At 42.0% G+C, this 23,749-nt stretch overlaps 1 protein-coding gene across 15 annotated transcripts in view; it reads left to right on the top strand.

Moving 5' to 3' along the window:
* Window positions 1-23,749, top strand: part of DAB1 (DAB adaptor protein 1) — a 1,307,076-nt gene that overhangs the window by 1,264,523 nt on the left and 18,804 nt on the right. For 11 of the 15 annotated variants that reach the window (XM_072649615.1, XM_072649614.1, XM_072649612.1 and 8 more), the window contains 5 exons: window positions 1,350-1,406; window positions 1,498-1,548; window positions 5,182-5,244; window positions 9,130-9,238; window positions 13,010-13,558. In XM_072649615.1, coding sequence (XP_072505716.1) covers window positions 1,350-1,406; window positions 1,498-1,548; window positions 5,182-5,244; window positions 9,130-9,238; window positions 13,010-13,558 — 829 coding nt within the window. The remainder of the gene's footprint in view (window positions 1-1,349; window positions 1,407-1,497; window positions 1,549-5,181; window positions 5,245-9,129; window positions 9,239-13,009; window positions 13,559-23,749) is intronic. The other 4 variants (XM_072649617.1, XM_072649613.1, XM_072649618.1 and 1 more) reach the window with 2 other exon arrangements.

The following is a 23,749-nucleotide window of genomic DNA, read 5'->3' as shown; positions in this document are numbered from 1 at the left end:
CCCTTCCCTCTCCTGGTCACCAGCAACCATCCCACAAACTATGTGCAAGGTTTTGTGCTAGATCCTATAAAGAAAAGAAAATTAAAGTCTGCTCCTAATGAATGTACAGTTTATTAATGGGGATATAGGAATTGAAGATAGTGAACATATTGTCAATCCATACTCTGAAGAAGATATTCTTTTTCAAATTACAATCCTGTACAGCTTTAAAATTCTGTGAGTTGGTATAACTACAAGGGGGGCACAGGATGCCTTCAGGAGTTGATAGCAGGATTTTTCAACTTCCTTTAATACCCCATTGCTCTGACTATAGGTTGTGCTAAATAAAACATACCAATTTCTTAGGGCATGTAAGGAAGGAACTTTGTCGAACAGTGGTCCTGACTGGGTATGCCCATCATGGAAGCCGTCTTCACAGTTTAGAAAACATCTCTTATTTCTGGGCAAATCTCAGTCCACCCAATGTCAAGATTAGTTAGTTATTCCTTATAAACCAGAAAGGTCAGTGAATGTTTGACCTCATAAAAAAGCAATGCCTTTTGACTATAATCAGGTACTTATTTTTTTTAAAATTGAACTTAACCTGACTTAAAAATGTCTATAATCATAGGGGTCAGTTTTCAATCAGGTATTTAATTAAATTCAGTTAGCTCCCAGAGAAGCCAAGTGGTTTCCACAAGTAGATAGCCATTCAGTTAATTGTCTCAATAGTAGAGTCAGCAGTGCACTTGAATTTCTGCATTTTAACCATGCTAATTTGGAGACGAAATTTCAAATTCATATTTATTCTTTAAAGATATATCTAGCTTGTGTTAAGATTGGCTAGCTAATGATGACCAATACAAGAGTTTGTACTTTAACTAAAACTTATATGACACTTTTATGTGTATCTATGACTCACTTCACTGGTCTACTAACCATCCATGTTCAAAGCTATTTCTAATCCACAGGATCTTCACTGTATATAATGGACTCAGAGTTGATTTGAGTTCATCTCAACTGTGACATCCACTAGCTAGGTGACTTGGAGCGAGTCACTGAAACTCCTCAAGTCTTATTGCCACAGTCTGTGAAATGGGGCTAATCATATGTGTGCTAGCCACCATGTCGGGTCATTGTGAGGAGTATAAACATTAAAGCACCTAAAAAAGTGTTGGTTTTTTTTTTCATTCTTATCTGTTGCGATTTGGGGGCATCTAGTGGCATCATGTTCTAGGTAAACCTTAGCTGGTAGTATCAGCATTCCTACCACTCGTAGGGGGTCAAAGATCACAGATAACATCGTCATCCTCCTCATAAATTCATGTCATGGTGTGTCTCACTTCATGTCCATTCATCACGCCTTCCAGCTCCAGAATGGTCACTCCTTTGATGACTTTGAAGAGCGTTTTGCAGCAGCCATGCCGGTAAGGCTGGGAGGTCCATCTTCAATTCACATATGACAATTGTCTTCATGTCATTCATTTCATTTTCACACATCATCCCTTGTGGTTTCAGAACAGAAACTCCCTGGTGGACTTTGACGAGTGTTTCAGGGTGGATAATCAGGTAAGCTATGAGGTCCTCACTCTGTTGCATCTCATGGAAGACCCGAAAATGTTAGGATACTTGGGTTTGGGGCAGGAAAGGTATCACTAGGGACAGCAGAGGTCACATCCAAGGCTGGACCAACAAAACTGTTCCCCAATGTGATGTGGGTTATTATCACAAGGAAAGTAGCACCAAGAGGACTGTGACTGGAGAGGGAGGAGAGGAAGCAGCCCTTTCAGCAAAACCAATGGGAAGGGACTGGAGTGGAGGGTAAGGACTCTGAAATCATGGCAGGCATAAATGTCTGAGTGGGCAAAGGGGGTCTGTTTTGGCAAAGCCAAAGGGGTAGTGGAAAGAATCATAAGCTGGTTTTTTAATAAACTTGTATTTGAGTCTCACCTTTGCCTCCCTAGCTGTAAAATCTTAAGTACATCCTTTCCCCACCCTGAGTTTTGAGTTCCTCTTGGTCAGACTAGATGACCTCTAAGGTTCTTGCCAGTTCTCAGTCTATGACCCTATAAACTAGGTAGGGGTCAACAGATGATCAATGATTGATCACTTAAGAATCCCCCTGGCTTATGGTTATATGATATTACAGGATTTTGTTTCAATGACTCAGATAAGCTTGTCAAATTTGCTGTTGTTTTTGAGTCATTTCAGACGTGTCTAACTCTTCATGACCTGATTTGGAATTTTCTTGGCAAAAATACTGGAGTGGTTTACCATTTCCTTGTCCAGCTCGTTTAGAGTTTTCATAATCTCGGACCTAGAAGAAGCTTCAGAAGTCATCCAATCTGACCAATCCGCCACATTCCTGACAAGTGGTCATCAAACTCCAGTGTAAAGAATTCTTGTAAAAGGGAACTTCTACATCTTATTTTTGGATAACATTAATTTAGGGTATTTTTCCTAATGATTCATGGATTCATTCATCCATCCATTTACTCATTCATTCATTTATTCATTGAACAAATATTGATAAAATACCAGAGGTATTGTTCTGGGACCAGAGATATTAAACAATTTGATGAAGATACAATCCATGTTTCCATGGAGATTATAGTAGCAGGAAAGGATAACACAATTACACATAACTAGTCTCTTAGAAAGGGGCAGAACAAAGGGCTGTTTGAGGAAAAGTTTGTTACTGACCAAAGAAAAGTTGATGGAGGAAATAGCGTTTGACTGGGACTTAAAGTATATAACCTTCTATAAATTACTCAACCTGCCTCATCTGTGAGATAAGGGGACTGAACTACATGAGCTTATTTGTTTCTAGACCCTAATCCTATGAATGTGTAAGAATGCAGCAGTTTGAGGGTGAAGGGCGAAAGAGGGCATCCAAGGTACAGGGACCAGTGTGAAAAGGAGACAAAAAAGTAATTTTACAAAACAGACTAAAGCTTGACTAGAGCTATCAAATCTCTAAATGAGGGTAAAATAAATAAAACTGGAATGGTAGGGGGTGCCATGTTGTGGGGGTCTAGAATATCAAGTAAGGGATTCTGAACTTTAGGCAGCAGGGAGCCCCTGAAGATTTACAAGTAAAGAATAATATGACCAATTAGGTTTTGTTTTCCAATATTAAAAAAGGCATATCTAATTTATTCTATGTACAGTAACACCTTAGAGAAACAAAGAAGGTATTTAATTATAATTTCATAGAATACATTAAAGTCATTAATTATGTAAACATCGACAAACTCAAATGCAACAGGTATTTGCTGAGTGTCTGCTATGTGCAGGGCACTGTGAGCCCTAAAAAGACTTGGATAGAGCTCATAGTCCATTGGTAAGGTAGATAAGATGTGTTTTTAGATAACTTTAATACTAGATATGATACAATCCATCAATCACTCATTAAGCATCTTAAGTGTATATGTATGTGTATACATATATATGTATATATGTGTGTGTTTATGTATGTGTATATATGATGCTTAAGGGTAGCTACCATTGAACTTTTCATGGGAGAAAAGGCATAAATAAACCCAGTGTGGAGCTTTGAACATCTCCCATGGCAAAAGTTAATAATGAGTGAACAAAAGAAGAAGGGAACAGACAGGTAGAAGTTTAAGCCAGAGAAATAGAAACAGAGATAGAGAAAGAGAGAATTTTCAGGCATAAAGGAGTGATTAACAGTTTGAGAAAATGCTGAGAGGTCAAGAAGGATGAATGCTAAGAACAGACCATTAGACTTAGCAATGACGAGATCACCAATAATGCTCACAAGAGTAGGTTCATTTGAGCAGTGCAGTCAGAAGACAGATTGAAAGGGGTGGAGAAGTGAATGAGAAGAAAGGAAACTGAAGTGATTAAAGAAAGAAGATTTTGTTTTTAATGAATTTGGCTATAAAAAAAGAGGACAATTATATATGCAAAGTCCCTTGAGGGGGTGGTAGGGTTAAAATGAAAGGTTTGGGGGGCTTTTGCTTGTTTTCTTTTTGTTTTTTAAGGATTGAGGAGACCCAAGAATGTTAGAAGCCCACAGGAAAGTAGCTGATATAAAAAGAAAGGTTAAAAAATATACATACACTAGGAACATCCATTAAGAAAAGCTCTATGGGTGAGGTGGTAATCAAGCTGGGTAATAGAGGGCAAGTAGGGTGGAAGAGGAGGGGGCAAAATGGAAGGATTATGGTTTGTTAGGTTAGCAACGAAAGGCCCAGGGGGTCAAAGTTTATACCACTCTAGATTTGCAATCACATATGACTATTAAAATTATTTTTAATTTTATTACCCTGGAATTTCATTTTCTATGAAATTTAATTAACTAAAGGTGCTAGTTAAACATCTACCATGATGGAATGAAATAACAACATGTGTTTTATGCCTCTCCATTTTCCTAGTTTAGTGCTTAAATGAAAACACTCTGGCAAAAGAAAAAATATACACACACACATGCACACACATATTGGAAAATTCATATTTCAAGAATGAAGGTTATTTTAAAAGTTGTGCTTAAGGAGAAAATTAAGCAATAAATTATCTTTATGCTATTAGTAAAAAGTGTACCCTGAGTTCAGCACATTTCAAATGTAAATTGTGTGGCTTAATTATTAACTTCATTTTAATTTTCTCCCTCCACTGGAAAGAGAGATGTCCTTCTCTTTTAAAGAAAGAGGGTTCCAATCAGGAGCAAGCCCTGAAGTTTCACTGGAGATGATTAAATAGAATTATTACTTTTATGAATTTTTTAGCTTTTTCAAAGAACAAATGAATCCAATCCTTCCAAGGAATAGCCAAATGACCTACTTGTAGAGTTGGCTTTGAACTGGGGGGCAGAGACAACATTTAAGAAAAAGAAGGTTTATGCCCCACCCAGAACAGGCAGAGTGAGTATCCTAATGCTTTCTTGGCTGACCCTTTACCTGTCTTGTGACCCCTCGGCCAAATTTGGAGCAGAAGAGAAGACAGTGAAATTATTAGAAATCTTGACTAACTCCACTGAGCCTCAGACTAAGCAATACCTATCTTGAAAGGATCTCCTGAGGAAGATGTTTTGTAAACTTTAATGTATTCTTTAAGGGTGTATTATGTGAGGAATCATTAATTCTTTGTAAGGGACTTATGAACCATTTTCCAAAAAAAAAAAAAAAATCTAATGAACATAATCTGTTCCTGTTGTCAAAACATTTTTTTTCTTTTTAGGCTGTGACCCAGTTAGAGCTTTTTGGGGACATGTCCACCCCTCCGGATATAACCTCTCCCCCAGTAAGTATCTGTTCTTTACTTATGCCCTCTGGTCTTCCAGGTGCTTGTTGGTCTTTCTTTCTCTTCTCCCAACATCCCCTGCTTTTCACTTAACTGTTACCATGATGAAGAAAGCAGGACTGTTGCTTCTAGAGACGAGGATGATAGCAGCTGTTCCTTGTAATCTAAATGAGTACACTGATCTCCCTCTCCCTCTGCCTCTCCCCTCCCTCTCAACCCCCATCTCTCTGTCTCTGTCTCTGTTTCTCTCTGTCTCTGTCTCTCTGTCTCTGTCTCTGTCTCTGTCTCTGTCTCTCTCTCTCTCTCTCTCTCTCTCTCTCTCTCTCTCTCTCTCTCTCTCTCTCTCTCTCTCCCCCTCCCTCCCTCCCTCCCTCTCCCTCCTTTAGACCACCCTCTAAAAGCAGAGCTCACCCAAAATTCAGGGCTGGTACTAATAAACAGGCCATGGTTCTGTTGTTGAGGGAGAACAGAAGAGCCAGACAAGACCCCCATATTAAAGGATTCAAGTTGCATGGAGTTTGCTTCCTAGGGTGGCATTCTCTTCGTTTCTGTCTGTATGGGTTACTCCATGCTGTGGAGGACCCACAAGGCACTCACATTCAGTGGACTGGACTCTACCTTCTATGGCAAAAAGTACTCCTAAGGGGTAAGGAAAGGTGACACAGTGTTAGGGTAGTGCGTTCGTCCTTCATTGCTGAAGAAGACCATGCCATCAGAGAAATGATGACATGACTTACGCTTGACTTGGTTTTGAGTGAGGGAGGGCTGTGCAGGTCACCAGCCTCACTTCTCCTCCAGAGCCATCTGAATCCAGTGACCAGATATTCCTCAGGATGACTGGAGATGACCCAGGATGAGGCAGTTGGGGTTAAGTGACTTGCCCAAGGTCTCACAGCCAATGAGTGTCAAGTGTCTGAGGTGAGGAGGTGAGATTTGACTCAGGTCCTCCTGACTCCTGCACTGGTGCTCTAACCACTTCATCACCTAACTGCCGAACACAGTGTTAAGGACAGTGAAGAACTGAAGGAATGAAAGACAAGGCATTTTTTAAACACTGACTGAGTACCAAGCACTGGGCTAAGTCAGCCCTCCCTGATTCTCTTGGGCTCACTTTTGCCTGATTAGTCAAGTCCCTAATGTTGAGTTCCTTAAGTTTCCCTCAGCCTAGATTGCAATAATCAATTACCAGTTCTAGATTTGAGTTAGAATGTTGGTTCTCTCCCAGTTCTGGAATGCACTTTCACACACACACACACACACACACACACACACACACACACACACACACACACACACACACACACACGCCTCATAGAATCAATCATTAACTTCAAATCCCACTTGGATCTCCGCCTTCTCAGTGAGTACTTCCTTAATCCCCCAGGCCACTGAGCATTCCCCCAAAATTAACTCATATCCGGCTTGTATATTGTCTCCCTCAGCTCTAACTTACCATGGAGATATAGAGATACAGAAATATAGAAATGGTGAGAGAAAGACACAGAGACAGAGAGGGGAGGAGGGGGGAGGAGAGAGAAGAAAGAGTGGAGAGACAGAGAAGGAACTGAGATGTATCTTGTTTGCATGTTGTCTCCCATTAGACTAACTTTCCAAGAGCAGGGAAAGGGATTTCTGGTCTTTGCCTTTGTTTCGCCTTCCTTTGTACCCCCAGCAGTTACTCTAGCGCTGGTATATAGTAGGTGTTTCATAAATGCTGTTGACTGAATTATAAACTCCTCAGGGTCAAGAAATACTTAACTTAATCTTTGCAGCTTCAGTGCCTAGCACTGAACCTCACCCTCAATATGGACATAGTAAATGATTGTTTATTGATGAATTGATAGTTTAAATTATTTTTTTAGTTATTAAGCATTTGTTTTCTTTCTTCTCCCACCTCCCCCCCCCAAAAAAGAAAGACAAATCCTGTTTAACAAATAAGCATAGTCAAACAAAATAAATCATTAGTCATAAGGAAGGAGGCACAGATAGGAATGACTTTGGAAATCCCAGAATCCCAACACTGGGAGAATTTTATGTATTCCAGGGTGCTGGGGAACCCCCTGATAAATGCAAGAGGTTTTTCATTAATGCTACCCTCACTAGTTTTGCTAGGAGCTCTCCAGGCCCTGCTTCATGCAAGGCTGAGTGCAGAAGTCCAAGCTGGAGGCGTCATTGCCATGGGTCATTGGCCATATGTGCATCAGAAAGAAGGGGCAGTGACCTCTTTGCTGAGCACAGATGGTGCTGGGCTCATCAGCCACTGATGCCAGGAGGGGCGTGTAGGCCCAGCTGCACAGCTCCAGACACCTGATGGCAGTGAGCTCCCATGACATTGGGCAGAGCAACCTCATTCATGGGAGAAATAGGAATAAGACCTCGAGATTGGAACCTTGCTCTTTTGTCTTAGGGTGCAGGGATACCTCAGAGGAGATGTAGTCTAATCTCCTGCAGATCAGGGATGCCCTCAACATTATCACCCCAAATGTTCAGCCAGGCAGAGAGCGAACAGGTTCAGTGATGGAAAATCCATAACCACCATAGTCAGTCCTTTCAATGTTTAGGCAACTCAGAATAAGGGAGTTGAAAGTCAGCCAGAAAGATGCAGCCCTGCACCTCCAAGTCATTGGATCCAATTCTGTCCTCTTCAGTTAGCTCTTTAGATATTTAAAGACAATGAAGATGCCCCTCCCACAACCTCAACTCCACAATCCCCATGATTTTTCTTTCTTCTTTGCAAAAATCCTTAGTTTCTTTTTCTGGTTCTTGTATTAGTCAGTTAATAAACATTTTATTAAGCACCTGCTTGTTCCAGGCACTATGCTAACCACTGAAGATACAAAAAAGACAAAAGATAGTCTCTACTCACAACCCAGTGGGGGACTCACAATCTAATCCTATAACATAGCTTCAAGCCCCCTCGCCATCCTGGTCCTCCTCTCCAATTTGTCAACATCCTTCCTAACATAAGGTAGTGTGGCAGACTGGGAAGAACACTGGGTCTAGAGACTGTTATGAGAGAAGCCTTATGAAGGAACTTGACAGGGAAAGAGTTTGGCAGGTCTGGCATAGAAACCCAGTTACAGGCTTGGGGAAAGAATTTGGGGAGAAGAATGCTGGTGGAGGCTCAGAGCATCTTAAAAGTCCCTCTAGAGCTACTAGGAGGGAATCAAGTTAGGAATCCAAGAGTTCTGGAGTGCCTATTTAGTTTTGTTTAGAGGTGCCAATGAGGATGGAGAGAGGCCATGGGAGGGAGAAGGGATGGAACTGAGGTACCTGAGGCTGAGCAGGAAAGTCAAATTAAGTCCAAAGTCTGGGGCTCTAAAGTTCTACTGAGAAGAGCAGTTCAGATCCATAGGTCCAGCCATGGAGAGACTGCCATGTTTAGAGACAAAGGATCTGGGTTTGATTTCTGCTTCTACTACTTACCTTCTTAGTGTTATGAGTAAGTCACTTACCCTGTTTTCTTATCTGTAAAATGAGGGAATCAGATTTCACCATCTCCCTTAGAGCTATAACTCATGAGAACATAGACTTAAACCTGCAAGGGACCTTTGAGATCCTCATTTTACAGACACAGAGAGAAGTGACTTGCCCAGGGTCACATGAGTAGTAGGTCAACTTGGGTCTTCTTGACTCCAAGTTCCATCTTTGTACTATCCCACTTTGCCAGTCAAATCCTGTATGATCCCAGATATTGTTAGGGAATTTCTTTGCTCGGAGACAAGCTTTGGACGCATGTACCACTCATTCTGTTTTGGCTTTTAAGGATGAAGGAAGTGTGGAAGTGGAAACCATCATCCCACCATTTTATTTCTAGAGCCTCTCCTCCCACACATCCTGAAGGTCCTCCTTATTAAAGTTCGTCTTGTTCGCTCTCTTTTTCAGACTCCTGCAACTCCAGGTGATGCCTTTATCCCGTCTTCATCTCAGACACTCCCCTCTAGTGCCGAAATGTTTGGTTCTGTACCTTTCAGCACTACTGCTGTACCCTCAGGTAAGGAAGAACTCCCTAGATTGGTTCAGCCCAAGATGGGCCTTCACCCAGGCCAGGTACTGTAGAGCGGAGATATGAAACATATCACCCATCTATATGCAGCCCCCAACACTCCCAAGTTCAGCTTGATTGATATTAAAATATAACTGGGGAAGATTAGCAAAATAATTAGAGCTATGTTAAAACATATATCATGTTGCATTTTAAAATGAAGTCAACATGCAAGCCACAATGTGTGTATGGCTTTGTTGTGGTTCAGTGATTCAGTCACATCCTACACTTTGTGACCCCACGGACCATAGTGTCCAGGAGGTTTTCTTGGCAAGGACACCAGAGTAGTTTGCCATTTCTTTCTCCAGATGTACAAACTAGTGGCCCCAATTTCTATTGGAGTTTGACTTCACTGATCCAGAGGACCCCTCTCTTACTGTCTTAGGAAGTCACTGAGAAGTTGGAGAGGACTGGGGGAAATGGAAGGGGATTGCCTTTCATTTTATTCATCTGTAAAATGACTGCTTTAGACTAGAACATCTCTAAGGGACCTTCGAGCTCTGGCATTCTCTGTTCTAACATCCAGTGTCTTGAGGTCCCTGAGAGCTCTTCAAAGTCTAGGGAGGAACAGTGAGATACTAGGAAAAGGAGTCAGAAAACATGAGGTCAAACCTTACCTCTGCCACTATGCCCTTAACTTTGGGCAAGTCATTGAAGTTTACTGGATCTCAGTTTCCTCATTTGTAAAATGAGAAGTAGATACTTCTAAAGTCCATTCCAGCTTTTCATGTAGAATCCCATATTCAAAAGTCCCTGATAGCTATAATTATTCTGTTTTAAGACCCCTTCAAGGTCTGTTTTAATATTCTATGTTCTACAAATTGTCCCAAAGGGCTCTCTCCGTTTTGGCATTCTGTGTTCTAAGATTCTTCTCAGCTTTTGAATTCTCTGTTCTAATTCCCCTCCCAGCCCTGGCATTCTTCGCTGTAAGGCCCCTCCAGCTCTCACATTTTCTGATTTATTTTCTCATATTTGGTGACTCTCAGACTCCTTGCAGTTTCTTTTATGGTTCTCTGAGGGGCTCTGAGTCATCTTTGATTGCCAGTTACACTGGCAACCTTACATTTGCATTACAATGAAGCAAAGAATATTCAAAGAGAAAGGCCTTTGAAGAAAAGCCTGAGCCTGGAAGTGACCCTAAACTATAGCTAGGACTGTTTTCCAGCCTCCTAAAAATAAAGACAGCCCCAAAGCATTCATGTACTCATTCACCCTTTACTGCCATGCTAAGGGAGATGTAGAGCAGAGTACTATACCTTGGGTAACTGTGGGCTAGTCACATCCTTTCTCTGGTCCTCAGTTTATCTTCATCTATCAAGTGGAGTTGTACCACATTACATGCAAAGTCCCATCACAAAAGGAAGGAAGGAAGGAAAAGAAAGGAAAGAGAAAAAACAAAAAAGAGGAAAAAAATGAAGGGAAAAGGAAGAAATAAAGAAAAAAAGAAAGAAAAAAAGGGAAACAGCTTAGTAAAACAGCTCAATAGCATCATTGGAGTCTGACAGTGTATGCAATTATGCACATTCCTATTCTCTCACCTCCACAAACAAGGGAGTGAAGGGTATTTTGTCCTCCCTACAAGGGGCCAAGATGAGTCATTTATAATTAAATGAAGTCCAGATTCTATTTTTAGTTCTTACAATTTATAGTATTGGTCCATTGTTTTCCTGTTCTGCCTAGTCTACTTGTTGTCTGTTCACCTAAGTCTTCCTATGCTTCTCTGAATTTTTCAAATTCCTCATTTATTAAGTGTCCCACTATCCCATCATATTCATGTCCCAAAGTTTGTTCAGCCAGTCCTCAATCAATGAGTGCTAATTTTGTCTCCAGTTCTTTGCTATGACCAAAAAAATAAGTGTTACTGTGACTATTTTGGTATACGTGGAACCTGATGTCCATGGAGTAGATGGCTGGGAGAAGCACTGATCTTTTTGAACTCCCCAGTGCTACAAAAGCAGTCTTAGCTGTTGAGTAGCCTACCTTTTCCTTCTCAAAAGAAGCATTTACTTTCAGCCAACTCCCCAAATCAATATAGTTGCTCAATTGATGTATTCTCTTCCTTAAATATAAAATAACTTCCAGGCCTATGAAAACTACAATGAAGAGGAGTGTAGTTTTCCCCACCTGTTCTTCCTCCCTATTGATTTTTTATTCATTTTTCTTTTCTTTATTTATTTTATATCAGTTTGATTTCCCGATATGTCCCTCTTTACTCTGCCTCCAAGAAAGCCATGTTTTATAATAAAGAATAAAAAAGGGTGATAAAAATTAAGCAAAATGAACCAGTACCTCATCCAGGTGAGCTAGATGAGTTCTCAGTACCCATAATCCCTATGCATTTTTATGTTTCTTCTTTGGGGCCAATCTGTTTATTCTATTCTCAAAGCATTCACTTTCACATTTGTTGTGGTTGCTGTCACTGTTGTTTTCATAGTTTTACTTACTTTCCATGGCGTCAGTTCATACAAATCTTCCAGTAATCCTCTGAATACTTCTTATGCAGTATGCCCAGTCAATGAGCATCTATATCCCACCCTAATATTTTGCTCCTTTCCCCAGAATTTATCATCTCTCTCACAGAACATAGTTACTAAAACAAGGTTCACAGAAGCACTTCAGCTAAGCATCTCCTTCCTGACCTAGAAGACGTTTGATTGGTCAGAGCAGAGTACTTATACGTACATTGCTTGGGTAACTATCTAAGCAGGGATTATCTAAGAGTTGTCTAAGCAGATGCCATTCAGTGTTAACTCTCCCCTGATGAACACTCCGAAATAAACTGTTAGTAATCTGTTAAATAGTTCCAAGTTAAACCCACGCCAGTTTCAGCCTTGTCATGTGATTTTTCAGGAACCAAATTAAGATTTCCACCAGGCTAGATGAAAATGTAGCTCTGAGGCCAGAGTTCCTGTGTGGTTATTCTATCCTTAAGACCTTCCCCGAGACAACATGGGGGTGAGAGACCTTCAAATGCAAAAACACAGAAATCCATTTCCCTGTGATTCCCAACTGTGATTTCAAGCTTCTGTCCCCTTCCCCCCTCCCCAAATACTGTGCTCTCAGCAAATGGCACGGAGCCAGGGAGACATGCTAATAGCGCTCCAGAAAAATGTGCTCAACCCATCTGTCAGCCCTGGTTGAAGAAGAAGAGGAAGAAAAGAAAGAAAGGGAAAAAAATAAAACATGCTCTCATAAAATCAGCATCTCTTGCACTGTGGATCATTCTTGGAGTTCAAATGCTCGCTTGGAAATTCGCAAGCTATTGCTCAGTTCCTGCCTTTTGTCTACGTATTGACTGCTCATTCCTGAGTATGGCACAAGAAATACTGGCCTCAGAAAAGAACAAGGGTTTGAGCCTTAATTCCACCACTTGTGAGCTGGGCCGTGTACCTTTTGAGGTCTCAGTTTCCTTATATATAAAATGGTGATAACTGAACTTCCTCTCTCTGCCTCCCAGAGTTGCTATAAGAATAAGATAACTCTAGAGATTAGATTGTTGGTTTCATTGATATAAGGAATTCCTGGATGATAAACTTTCTCTACCAGTGCCAATGGCACTTTCTTTAAATTCCAGTTTTAGAAATGATTAGAGCATCGGAAGGCAGATTGAGTGCCTTGCCCAGGGTTATACAAGTTCATATCATTATTGTTAGTGACTAGGATGATTTGTTATTGTGTATGTGTTCTAACTGATCTCCCCTCCCAACATTATTCTCCTAGGTTACGTTGCCATGGGCGCTGTCCTCCCCTCATTCTGGGGACAGCAGCCCCTTGTTCAACAGCAAATCGCCATGGGTGCTCCGCCGCCAGTGGCTCAGGTGATGCCAGGGGGTCAGCCAATAGCATGGGGCCAACCAGGCATCTTCCCTGCCCCCCAACAGCCATGGCCATCTGTAGCTGGTCAGTTCCCACCCACCGCCTTCATGCCAACACAAACTGTGATGCCTTTACCGGCTGCCATGTTTCAAGGTGCCCTCGCTCCCCTCGCCACTCTCCCCACCACCAGCGATTCCACCCGATCGAGTCCCCAGACAGACAGGCCCCGGCAGAAAATGGGTAAAGAAATGTTTAAAGATTTCCAGATGGTTCCGCCTCCCCCGGTACCTTCCCGGAAACCCGACCAGCCTTCCCTCAGTTGTACCTCAGAGGCCTTCTCCAGTTACTTCAACAAAGTCGGGGTGGCACAGGATACAGACGACTGTGACGACTTTGACATCTCACAATTGAACTTGACCCCTGTGACTTCGACAACGCCATCGACCAACTCACGTGAGTAGTCCCCCACAGTCTTGTCCCTCTGGTCAAGGCACATGTCTCTAGAAGGAAACTGGAATCCAGCTGTCCATAGAACGTCACCAGATCTCAATGTCTCTTGATTGATTAACTGATTGATGACATCTCTTAATTTTAAGACTATTAAGTAAAGTATAGCATACATTTTAAAGAAACCATTGTATGTGAGGCTCTGGGGAAGATACACAGTGTAGACAGAATTCCATGAGGTTGCCAAGGCGGCGGGGGCGGGGAGCAAAAATATAGCCCTTGGTGCAAGTAGCTAACATTGTAATGGAAGAGACAGCATGGAAACAACTACATGTGTATATATAAGATGTACACAGTCCAGACAGAAAGTAATTATAGAGTAAAAGCACTAGCAATTGGGGGATGTGGGTAGAGTCCTAGGGAAAGTCTCTTGCAGAATCTGAAATTTGAACTGAGTCTTGAAGGAAACCAGGAAATCCAGAAGATGGAGGGAAGGAGGGAGAATGTTCCAGGAGTGGGGGAAAGCAGCCAGAGAAAATACCTGGAGTGTGTCCTGTGAGTTAGAGCAAAGAGGCCAGCATCTCTGGATTAAAGATTGGGGGTTGGGGGTGGGGGTGGAGGGAGAGAGACTGAAGTGTAAGAAGACTGGAAAGGTGAGGGAGGCACGCTTAGGAGGGGCTTTCATGCCAAACTGAGAGCTTTATTTTTGATCATGGAGGTGACAGGGGGCCACTGCAATTTATTAAGACTCTTAAGTAGAATGAAGATGCATGCATAGGAAAAGCATTGCAGAATGGGTTGGAGTTGGGAGAGACTCAGAATGGAGAGGTCAGTTAAGAGGTTTCTGTGATAGTTTATGAGAGACCACACCAGGTGATGGCTGCATAAGAGGAAAGAAAGGAATCTATCAGTCAACCGAGCAATAAACATTTATTCAGCCACTACTATGTGCCAGTCACTGTGCTAAGCAGGGGATGGATAGGAGATGTTGTAGAGTTAAAAATGACAAGACCGAGCTTGTAGAATGTGTCACCTTAGATGCTGAGGAGAGCACAAAGAGCCTGGGAGAAATGGGGGGGCCCATGACCATGAGAAGGGTGGGGGAAAGGGAGGGTTTGGAGCTAAGGGGGAAGAGATTTCAGGAGCCATCTAGTCTAAACACCTCTGTTTACAAATCAGGAGAGTGAGGGGTCAAAGAAGATAAATGATTGGCCCAGGATTGACAGGCAAGGTTAGAGGTCAAATTTGTACCCAGATTCTTGGACTCCAGGGCGATGTATAATCCTGCTCCCTGCTGGTTCTGGGGTTAGATTTGCAGTCAGGAAGGCTTAGGCAGTGTGGGAGGTAGGAATACAGAGGCCAACAGCCCCCGCCCTTATGGAACTGACATTCAGACAGGGGAAGCAACATGCCCCTATGGAAATATATGCAAAATAGAACAAAATTGATCAAATTTAAGGGGCAGCTAGGTGGCACCACAGTGCACAGAATGCTTGGCCTGGAGTCAGGAAAACTCATGTTCTGAGTTCAAATTCAGCCTCAGATACTTACTAACTGTGTGACCCTGGGCATGTTGCTTCACCCATTTTGCCTCAGTTTATAAAAGAGAGAAGAAAATAGCAAATCAGTCCAGTATCATTGCCAAGAAAACCTCAGATGGGGTCACAAAGAGTCAGATGGAACTGAAAAGTAACTGAACAATAACGATGTATTTACTTTGGGGATGGGGGCCCTGACACCTAAGGGCATTAGGAAAGGCCTCAGGTAGAAGATATCCCTTGAGCTGAGTCTTAAAGGAATCTCGGGATCCTAAAAGGGGACATTAAGGAGAAAAAGCATGCCAGACATGGGAAACTGCAAGTACAAAGGATTGGAGATGGGAGATGGATGTGTGCACAACAGTGAGGAAACCAGAGTGACTGGAGCATAGAGTACATGGAGGAGAATAATGGTCAAGGAACCAGTAAGGTAGGAAGTGGAGTGCAGTTTGTGAGGCATAGATCACAAAGCCTATTCTACAAATAAGGCAACTGAGGCACAAGAAAGGTTAAGTGTCCCTAAGTCTCCCCCTTCTAAATCCACTGTTCTTTTGGCCATTACCTCCTCCTTATTCATACACAGCACCATTAGGGGATGTAAGGTCCCAGAGGGCAGAACCTATCTTACTTGCCTAGCAAATAGTAGAAATTTCATGAATGTATATAAATTGATTGTTTAAAACTAATTAGCAAAGAGAAGATGATAAATGAGATTATATGGTTGAGTTTTGAGGACCTACATTCAAATACTGACTTTTTCATTTAGTAATACCTATATGACCTTGAGTCACTGTACCCTTGGGACTTCAGGATCTTCATCTGTAAAATGAATGAGCTGGACTAGAGAGCCTTCGAAGTACTCTCTGGTTCTCTATCGAGGATCCTGTGTTCCTACTTGTACGACTTTTGGGCAAGTCACCTCTGCTTTCTACTCTGTGGGCCTCAGTTTCCTCACCTGTACGAAGAGGAGGTTGAACTAAATGGCCTCTGAAGTCCCTGGCTATCCATTATTCTATGTGGGATGAGAGGTGGTAGAGGGGCACTTAGGAAGGAGAGCTTAACTGTGACCAGGTGGGTCATGGCACCATGGAATGAGTCCTACCTCTGAAAACCAGCTTAAATACTGATACTTATTAGAAGTCCCTTGATGTCCCTGGGCCTCAGTTTCCTCCTCTCTCAAATGACTGGGCAGGGCTAGATGACATCTGAGCTCCCTTTTCAGCTTTAGATTTCTCTTCTTTGGTCTGTGAATGAGGGAAGGCTGCATGGTGGAGGTGGCTTTGAAACTACAAAAGGCTCTGCCAGTCTCCCACTCAGGGCTGCATGAAGCCTGGTGGGAGGACGGGGATGGTTAGGGGAAGAAGAGGGGGGCGGAGGGATGAGGATCATGTACCAGACAGAGGAACTGCTGTGAATGAGTCTGTCTCTCTCTTTTTCTCTCTCTGTGTCCTCTCTCACTCTCTCTTCCCATATCTCTATCTCTTTAGATCTCACACTCTGCTGCTTTAGCTGTCTCTGTTTCTCTCTTTCCCCCTTTTCCCTTTCCCTCTTTCCCTCTTCTCCTTTGCTCTCGCTGTCTTCCCTTTTCTATCTCTTTGTATCTCTGTTTCTTTGTATATCTGCCTCTGTTAAATCTCTGTCCCTGTGTCTCTCTGCCTTTAATGCTCTATCTCTTTCTGTCTCTTTCTCTCTGTCTCTCTCATTCTCTCACTCTCATTCTCATTCTTTCTCTCTCTGTCTCTCTCTCTTTCCCTTTCTCCCCTTCTCCTCCACTGTCACTCTCTTCCCATCTCTCTACCTCTGTATCTCTGCTTCTTTGTCTATCTGTCTCTGTTTAAAATCTCTTTCTTTGTGTCTCTTTGCCTTTGCTGCTCTCTATCTCTTTCTCTGTGTCTCTTTGTCTCTGTCTGCCTCTCTCATAGACATCTGCTCTGCAACACAACATTTAAGTAAATTTTCAAGCTACATAAAAACAGTGACTTAGTACAACAGTGAGCATTCATCTCCAAGTTATTCTGAGAGGAGAGGAAGACATATCTGAATATGGTACGGTGTGAGATACAATACTTTAAAGCAGTTATCAAGTACCTAATGTTTGCTGTGTACAATGTTAAAAGTTTTTTATTTGAATTTTATTTATGACCATCCTCATTAAAAATTGCCTTATTTTCCAAAGAAACCAAAAAAGTAGACATCTATGACTTTGTAGAGCTATGTGTCAGCAACAGCTGTAACAATAACAGTCTTTAGATGATACTTTTGTATTTAAGGTTGCAAAGGACTTGCCACATCATCTCCTTTGATCCTCCTGGAAGCCCTGAGAGGGAGGTGTCTTTAAGGAATTGGAATGATTTATGCAAGATCATGCAGCTAGTAATTATCTGATGCTAAATGTGAACTCAGGTCTTCCTGTCTCCAGACCCAGTGCTTTATTCCCTGGATGACTTAGCTGCCTAGCTTTAATTTATGAATTTTCCAAGTACTTTCCATACATGATTTCATGTCATGCTTACAATAACCCCATGAGGTAAATATTTTACCCATTTCACAGATCAGGAAACTGAGGCCCAGAGAGATAAACTGGTTTTTATAATCATAGATTTTGAGCTGGAAGAGATCTTATCAAGTCCAAGTCCTTCATTTTACAACTGAGGAAACTGAGACAGGTGATGGTCAGTGATTTGCTCAGTCACTGCTAGTAAGCATCACAGGTGGGATTTGAACCCAGGACTTTTAGGCTCCAAGTTCAACATTATGTGCTCTACCACAATACCTCACCTTGTGACATGCTACATATAATCAATATATCCACAAGTATTTATTAAGTGCCACTGTGTACCAGGTCCTGTACCTAGTAGGCACTGGGAACACAAGTTCAAAATACTCAACAATCCCTTCGCTCAAGGATCTTGTCTTCTAATGGGGGAGATAGCTTGAAGTCAATTAAAAGATATAGATGGATAGATGGATGGATGGATGGATGGATGGATGGATACATACATACATACATACATACATACATACATACATACGTAGATACATAAGTAGATGGATGGATAGATTGATATATAGAGATATGTATATCTACGTGTGGGTATGAAGATGGTAAATCCTCATAGCATGGCAATTAGAAAGGCCTCCTCTGAATCCCAGCTTTTATGCTTACTTCTCATGTGGCTTTGGAAAGCTTCGAATAATAATGAAAAGGTCCTTGAGCTAAAGAATTCAATCACCTCATTCTACAGATGGGGGAAACTGAGACCCAGGGTGGTCATATACTCATTGACCTACATACGTCATCTAGTCATCTAGTTCAAGCTTCTCTGAGGCTCAGAGAGAGACCTGCCAGAGGTAACATGTGTAGCCGGTTCCTTTTGACTCTCCATTCTGTGGGCCTCTCACTACACCATGACACCTCTGAGCATAGAGAAGGCAATTGATTTCTTCACCCCTGTGAGCCTCAACATCTCCACCTATAAAGTGACGATGGGGAGACCCACATTACTTCCCTCGTGGGACCCTCATGAAGAACGTGTCTTGCAAAGTGCTAAGTTAAAGTGAGCTACTGTTATTCCGAAGTCATGGAATCCATTCCTCAGCATCTGTCTAGTGCATGCCTCCCATGCTGGCTGCCAATTGGAAAGTGATGAATGAAGAGGAGAGTTTCAGAGTGTGTACTTGTTTCAGTCCAAAGATGGGGGGGAGGGGCAGGAGGCAGCAAATACTGCTCAGCATCATAGCTATGCCATCTGTAGAGCCTGGAGCCATCTGGGGGTGTATGCTTAGACCCAAAAGACTCTTTTTTTTTTTCTTTCTTTGAAAATCCATTGTGTCCCTTAAAATCCAGTCCAAGTTCCTACATGGAGTAAGAGCCTCCAGTCTCTCACTTTCTGTAGTCTGTCTGTTGGACAACTGGCCAAGCCATCAAGAGGGTATGAGAGATAGAGTCACTGAGGCAGTCAACAAGTATTAATCAAGTGCTTACCATTGGGCAGCCACTACACTGAACTCTAGACCCTTAAGGAAAAACTATATGAGACAAGAGGGAAGAGCACTGGACAGAGAATGGGACTTGGATCCTACTGGATCCAGTTTCTTTCCCTTAAAAAAAGTTTATTTTTAGCATTCTTTTTCTTTAATTGGGTTCCAAATCCTCTACTTCCTTCCCACCCTTCCCCTACCCACTGAGAAGGCAAGCAAAATTATATCAATTATGCATGTGAAATTTCATATTAGCCATATCGCAAAAAAGAAGCAAAAAACATAAAGTGAGAAAATTACACTTGAGTTCATATGTTCTCTCTCCAGAGGAGGATAGCATTTTTCATCATGAGTCCTTTAGAACTGCCTTGGATCACTGTCTTGATCAGAATAGCCAAGTCTTTCACAGTTGATCATCATGACAATGTTGCCACTACTCTGCACAACGATTTCTCGGTTTTTCTCACTTCACTTTGCCTCAGTTCATATGAGTCTGGTCATGTTATTTTTTCCCCGAAACTCCCCCCTCCTTGTTATTTCCCACAGGACAATCATATTCCATCATAATCACAAACCACAGTGTGTTCAGCCATTCTCCAATTAATGGACATCACCTCAATTTCCAAATTGTTCTCCAGAATGGTTGGACCAGTTCACAACTCGACCAATAGTTTATTAGTTTTGCCCTCATCCCCTTCAGTTATTGTTATTTCTGATAGATGTTAGATGGTACCTCAGACTTGTTTTAATTTGCATTTTTCTAATCAAAAGTAATTTAGAGCACTTTATATGACTATAGATAGCTTTGATTTCTTCTTTTGAAAACTGACTTCAGAGACTTTGACCATTTATCAGAGAAACCTGTGATATATGTATGTGTATATATATATATATATATATATATATATCATCTATGATAACCTTTAGCAAAACACAGTTTTCCTGATTATCTTTTAAGTCTATTTTTTCTTTTGTTTTTATGTCTAATTTATAATCTCGCATCCTATATTCTAATCTTGCAACTCTGTGATTTTAAGCAAGTCTTTACTCCCTCTAGGTCTCAATTACAGGGCTATAAAGGTTCTTTCCAGGTCAAATTCTATGGGTTTTTTTGATCTGTCAAGTTTCACTTAGTTATAAAAAAAATCACCTTTACCCATATCAGACTGGGGTGGCACCGATTGGACAGCAAGTTGGGGGTTTGTTTGTTTGATGAATATAGTCTAGGAGTTTTAGTGGATTGTAATTTCTGAATGAATCAATGATATAGTAAGAATAGGGCTTAAAACCGGGCTTTTATTGGTAATTGGAACTCCTATTGAAGAGACTTCCTTTACTAATGCAAGAGAGCATCTTCTCTGCAACTTAGTTTAGAGAACTGATTTCTGCTGGGGCAGTGTATGTTAAAGGTCCTTGAATGTGACTCTTCTTGACACCATGGACAGCTCTCTATCTATCTCCCCAGTCAGCCTCTTTGTGGGATGGCAATATGGTCATACCTTTCTTCTTTCAATCACTCACAAGTGTTCTACCTCTGTATTCATAAAATTCCTTTATATGATCATAATTTATTGCCATTCTATATCTCTTTCTGCCTTGCAAACTATAATGCAATTCTTCTTCCTCATCATGATCCCCCAAATCTAATATTGCTCAGTCTTTCCCAGGACATCACCCCTCTGGTGCACTCTCTTCCCTTCCCTGTCTTGACTTCTTGGTGAACTAGTTCAAGAATACAATGTCATCTCCTCTCCAGTTCCTTGTTTCCTTATTCTATTGACAGCTGCCCTGAATGACTCCCATCATCCCTTGAATTCATGCTTATTGTGGGGCTACTTCACAAAGCTGGAGAAAGTCACAGAATTGTGTTGGCTAGGTCCAGTACAAATTTAGATTACAGAATCTCAAAAGGGCTCCCCCCTGCAGCAAGGTAATGCTTTTATACCTCTCTAATTGATTCACTACTCCACTCCCCAGAGTGGCTGTAACAAATCATTTTGTCCCTTCTCAAAAATCCTACAGCTCCTTCTCACTCCACCTTTTCAACTTGTCTCATATTTCAATAAAAAAATGATGGTCACTTGCAGTGTTCTCCCTTTCGTTCTCTCCTCCTCCTTTCACATCACTCGGATACCATTCCACGCTATCTCTTCCTTCACTCTGCCAAGGCAAACCCCTTGTCATGCACAAGTGATCCCATTCTATCCCATCTTCTCCAACAGATTGCCCTCTATGCTATTGCCTCTCTCTCACTTGTCTTCTTTCTCTTCCTGACTATCAGTTCCTTCCCTCCTGCTTACAAATATGCTCAGGTTTCTCCTATCTTCAAAAAACCCCTTCCTTGATCCACCCATCTCTGTTAGCTATCAACCAGTATCCTTCCTTCCTTTTATGGTTAAATGCCTTGAGAAGGCCATTTACAATCCACTCCTGTACTTCCTTTCTTCTCATTCTCTTATCTCTCTGTCTGCAGACTGGTTGCTAATCCCATCATTCAGTTGAAAATTGTGTCTCCAAAGTTGTCAGTGATCTCTAAATGGCTTGTTCTCTTCTTTCTCTCTTTCTAAATGGCCAAGTCTCTTGGCCTTTTCCCAGTTCCCATCCTTTTTGACCTCTCTTCAGTTTTTGACACTATTGATCACCCTCCTCTTTATGTCCTCTTCTTTCTAGCTTTTTAATGACACCGCTCTGCCCTGACTCCCCTCCTCCATTTCTGACTGCTCCTTTTCTCTCTCCCCTGTTCAATGTTCAGGTCATGCCTACCAACCATTGGTGGCCCCCAAAGATCCATCCTTGATCTCCTTCTTTATCTGCAGTGTTTCACTGGGCTATCTCCACTCCCAGGGATCTGATCATCATTTTCATGCAGATGACTGTCAGTTTTATTTATTCAGCCCTAATTTATCTCCTGAACTCCAGTCTCCCATTTCCAACTGCATATTGAGTACCTCAAATTGGATATCCAACAGACATCTTAAAGTCAGCAATCCAAAACTGAACTCCTTTTGTTTCCTCTCAATCCCTCACTTCTTCTGAACTTTCCTGTTGTGGTCAGTCAGTCAGTAAACATTTATTAAATGCTTCTTTGTGACAAGCATGTGCTAAGCACTGGAAATACAAAGAAATGTGAGGAACTCACAGCTTCATAGGGCAAACAATACACAAACAATTCCATTCAAACAATCTACCTACAGGATAAATTGGAGGCAATTAACAGAGGGAAGACAATAAATTAAGGAGGATGGAAAAAGCTTCATTCAGTAGTGGGGATTTTAACTGGTCCTTGAAAGAAGTCAGAAAATCCAGGAGTCAAAGACAAAAGGGGAGAGCACTGCAGATGGAGCACAGCCAGTGAAAATGCCTGGAATCAGGAGATGAAGTATTGCATTTGAGCAACAGCCTGTGTCACTGGGTCCCAGGACGAAGGAGGTATGAAGTATAAGCAGACTCGAAAGTGGGGCATAGGGAGGTTTTGGAGGACTTTTGATGTCAGAGGATTTTGTATTTGATCCTGGAGGTAGGTGATGGGGATTTGCTAGTGTTTTGAGTAGGCAGACTGGGACTTTACGAAAGTCACTTCAACACCTGAGTGGAAGATAGACTTGTGTGGGAAGAGACTTTGGTAGGCAGACCAGTTAGCAAGTTTTTGCGGTAGTCCAAGTGTAAGGTGCTAAGGGCCTGGTGGTAGTGTCAGAGGAGAGAAGAGTGTATTTGACATATGTTCTGAATGTATGATCAACAGGTCTTGGCAACAAACTGAATGTGGGGGTGAAAGTGAATACAGTCAAGGATGACACCCAGGTTTTGAGTCAGGGGACAGGGAGTCTAGTGTGCCTTCAAGATTAATAGGGAAGTTTGGAAGGGGGAGTTTCGAGAGAGGCAGATAATGAGTTCAGTTTTGGATTGTTAAGTTTGAAGTCTCTAGGGCACATCAATGCAAAAATTCCAATAAGCTATTGGAGCTGTGAGTTTGAAGGTCAACAGAGAAGTTAGGACTGGATAAGTAGATGTGAGAATCATTAGCATAGATGTGATAATCACATCCATGGGAGCTAACAAGATCACCAGATAATATAGTCTAGAAAGAAGAGGAGAGGATGCCAGACAGACCTTTGTGGGATACTCATAGACAGTCATGGAGTGTGACCTGGAGGAAGATGCAGCAAAGGAGACTGAGAAGAAGCAGAGACATAGGAGAACTGAGAGAGAGACAGAGAGAAAGAGACACAGAGGGAGAGACTCAGAGAGACAGGGAGATAGAGACACAGAGAATGACAGAGGCAAAGACAGAGGGAGAAAGTGAGGAGGGAGAGGGAGAGAGACAGAGACACAGAGAGAGCAGTGTTGTGAAAAACTAGAATGGAAAGAGCTTCAGGGAAGAGTGAATGATCAGCAGTGTCACAGACTGCAGAGAGAACTGAGAAAAGGCTGCTACATCTGACGATTAAGAGATCCTTAGGAACTCTGGAGAGTGGTTTCAGTTCAAGGATGAGGTTGGAAACAAAACTAAGTTAACAAAGTTAAGAACAGACTGAGAAGAAAGGAAGTGGAGAGGTTCTTCCCATCCTCCCTCCCCATCACCCCGACAGACAATCTAGGTGTCATCTTCTGACTCCTCTCTCTCTGTCTCTCTTTCTCTTTCTGTCTCTCTGTGTCTCTCTCTCTCTGTGTCTCTCTG

The sequence above is a fragment of the Notamacropus eugenii genome, chromosome 2 (genome assembly GCF_028372415.1).
Source record: "Notamacropus eugenii isolate mMacEug1 chromosome 2, mMacEug1.pri_v2, whole genome shotgun sequence".
Classification (NCBI taxonomy): Eukaryota; Metazoa; Chordata; class Mammalia; order Diprotodontia; family Macropodidae; genus Notamacropus; species Notamacropus eugenii.
This window is presented reverse-complemented; position numbering and strand designations above follow the sequence as displayed.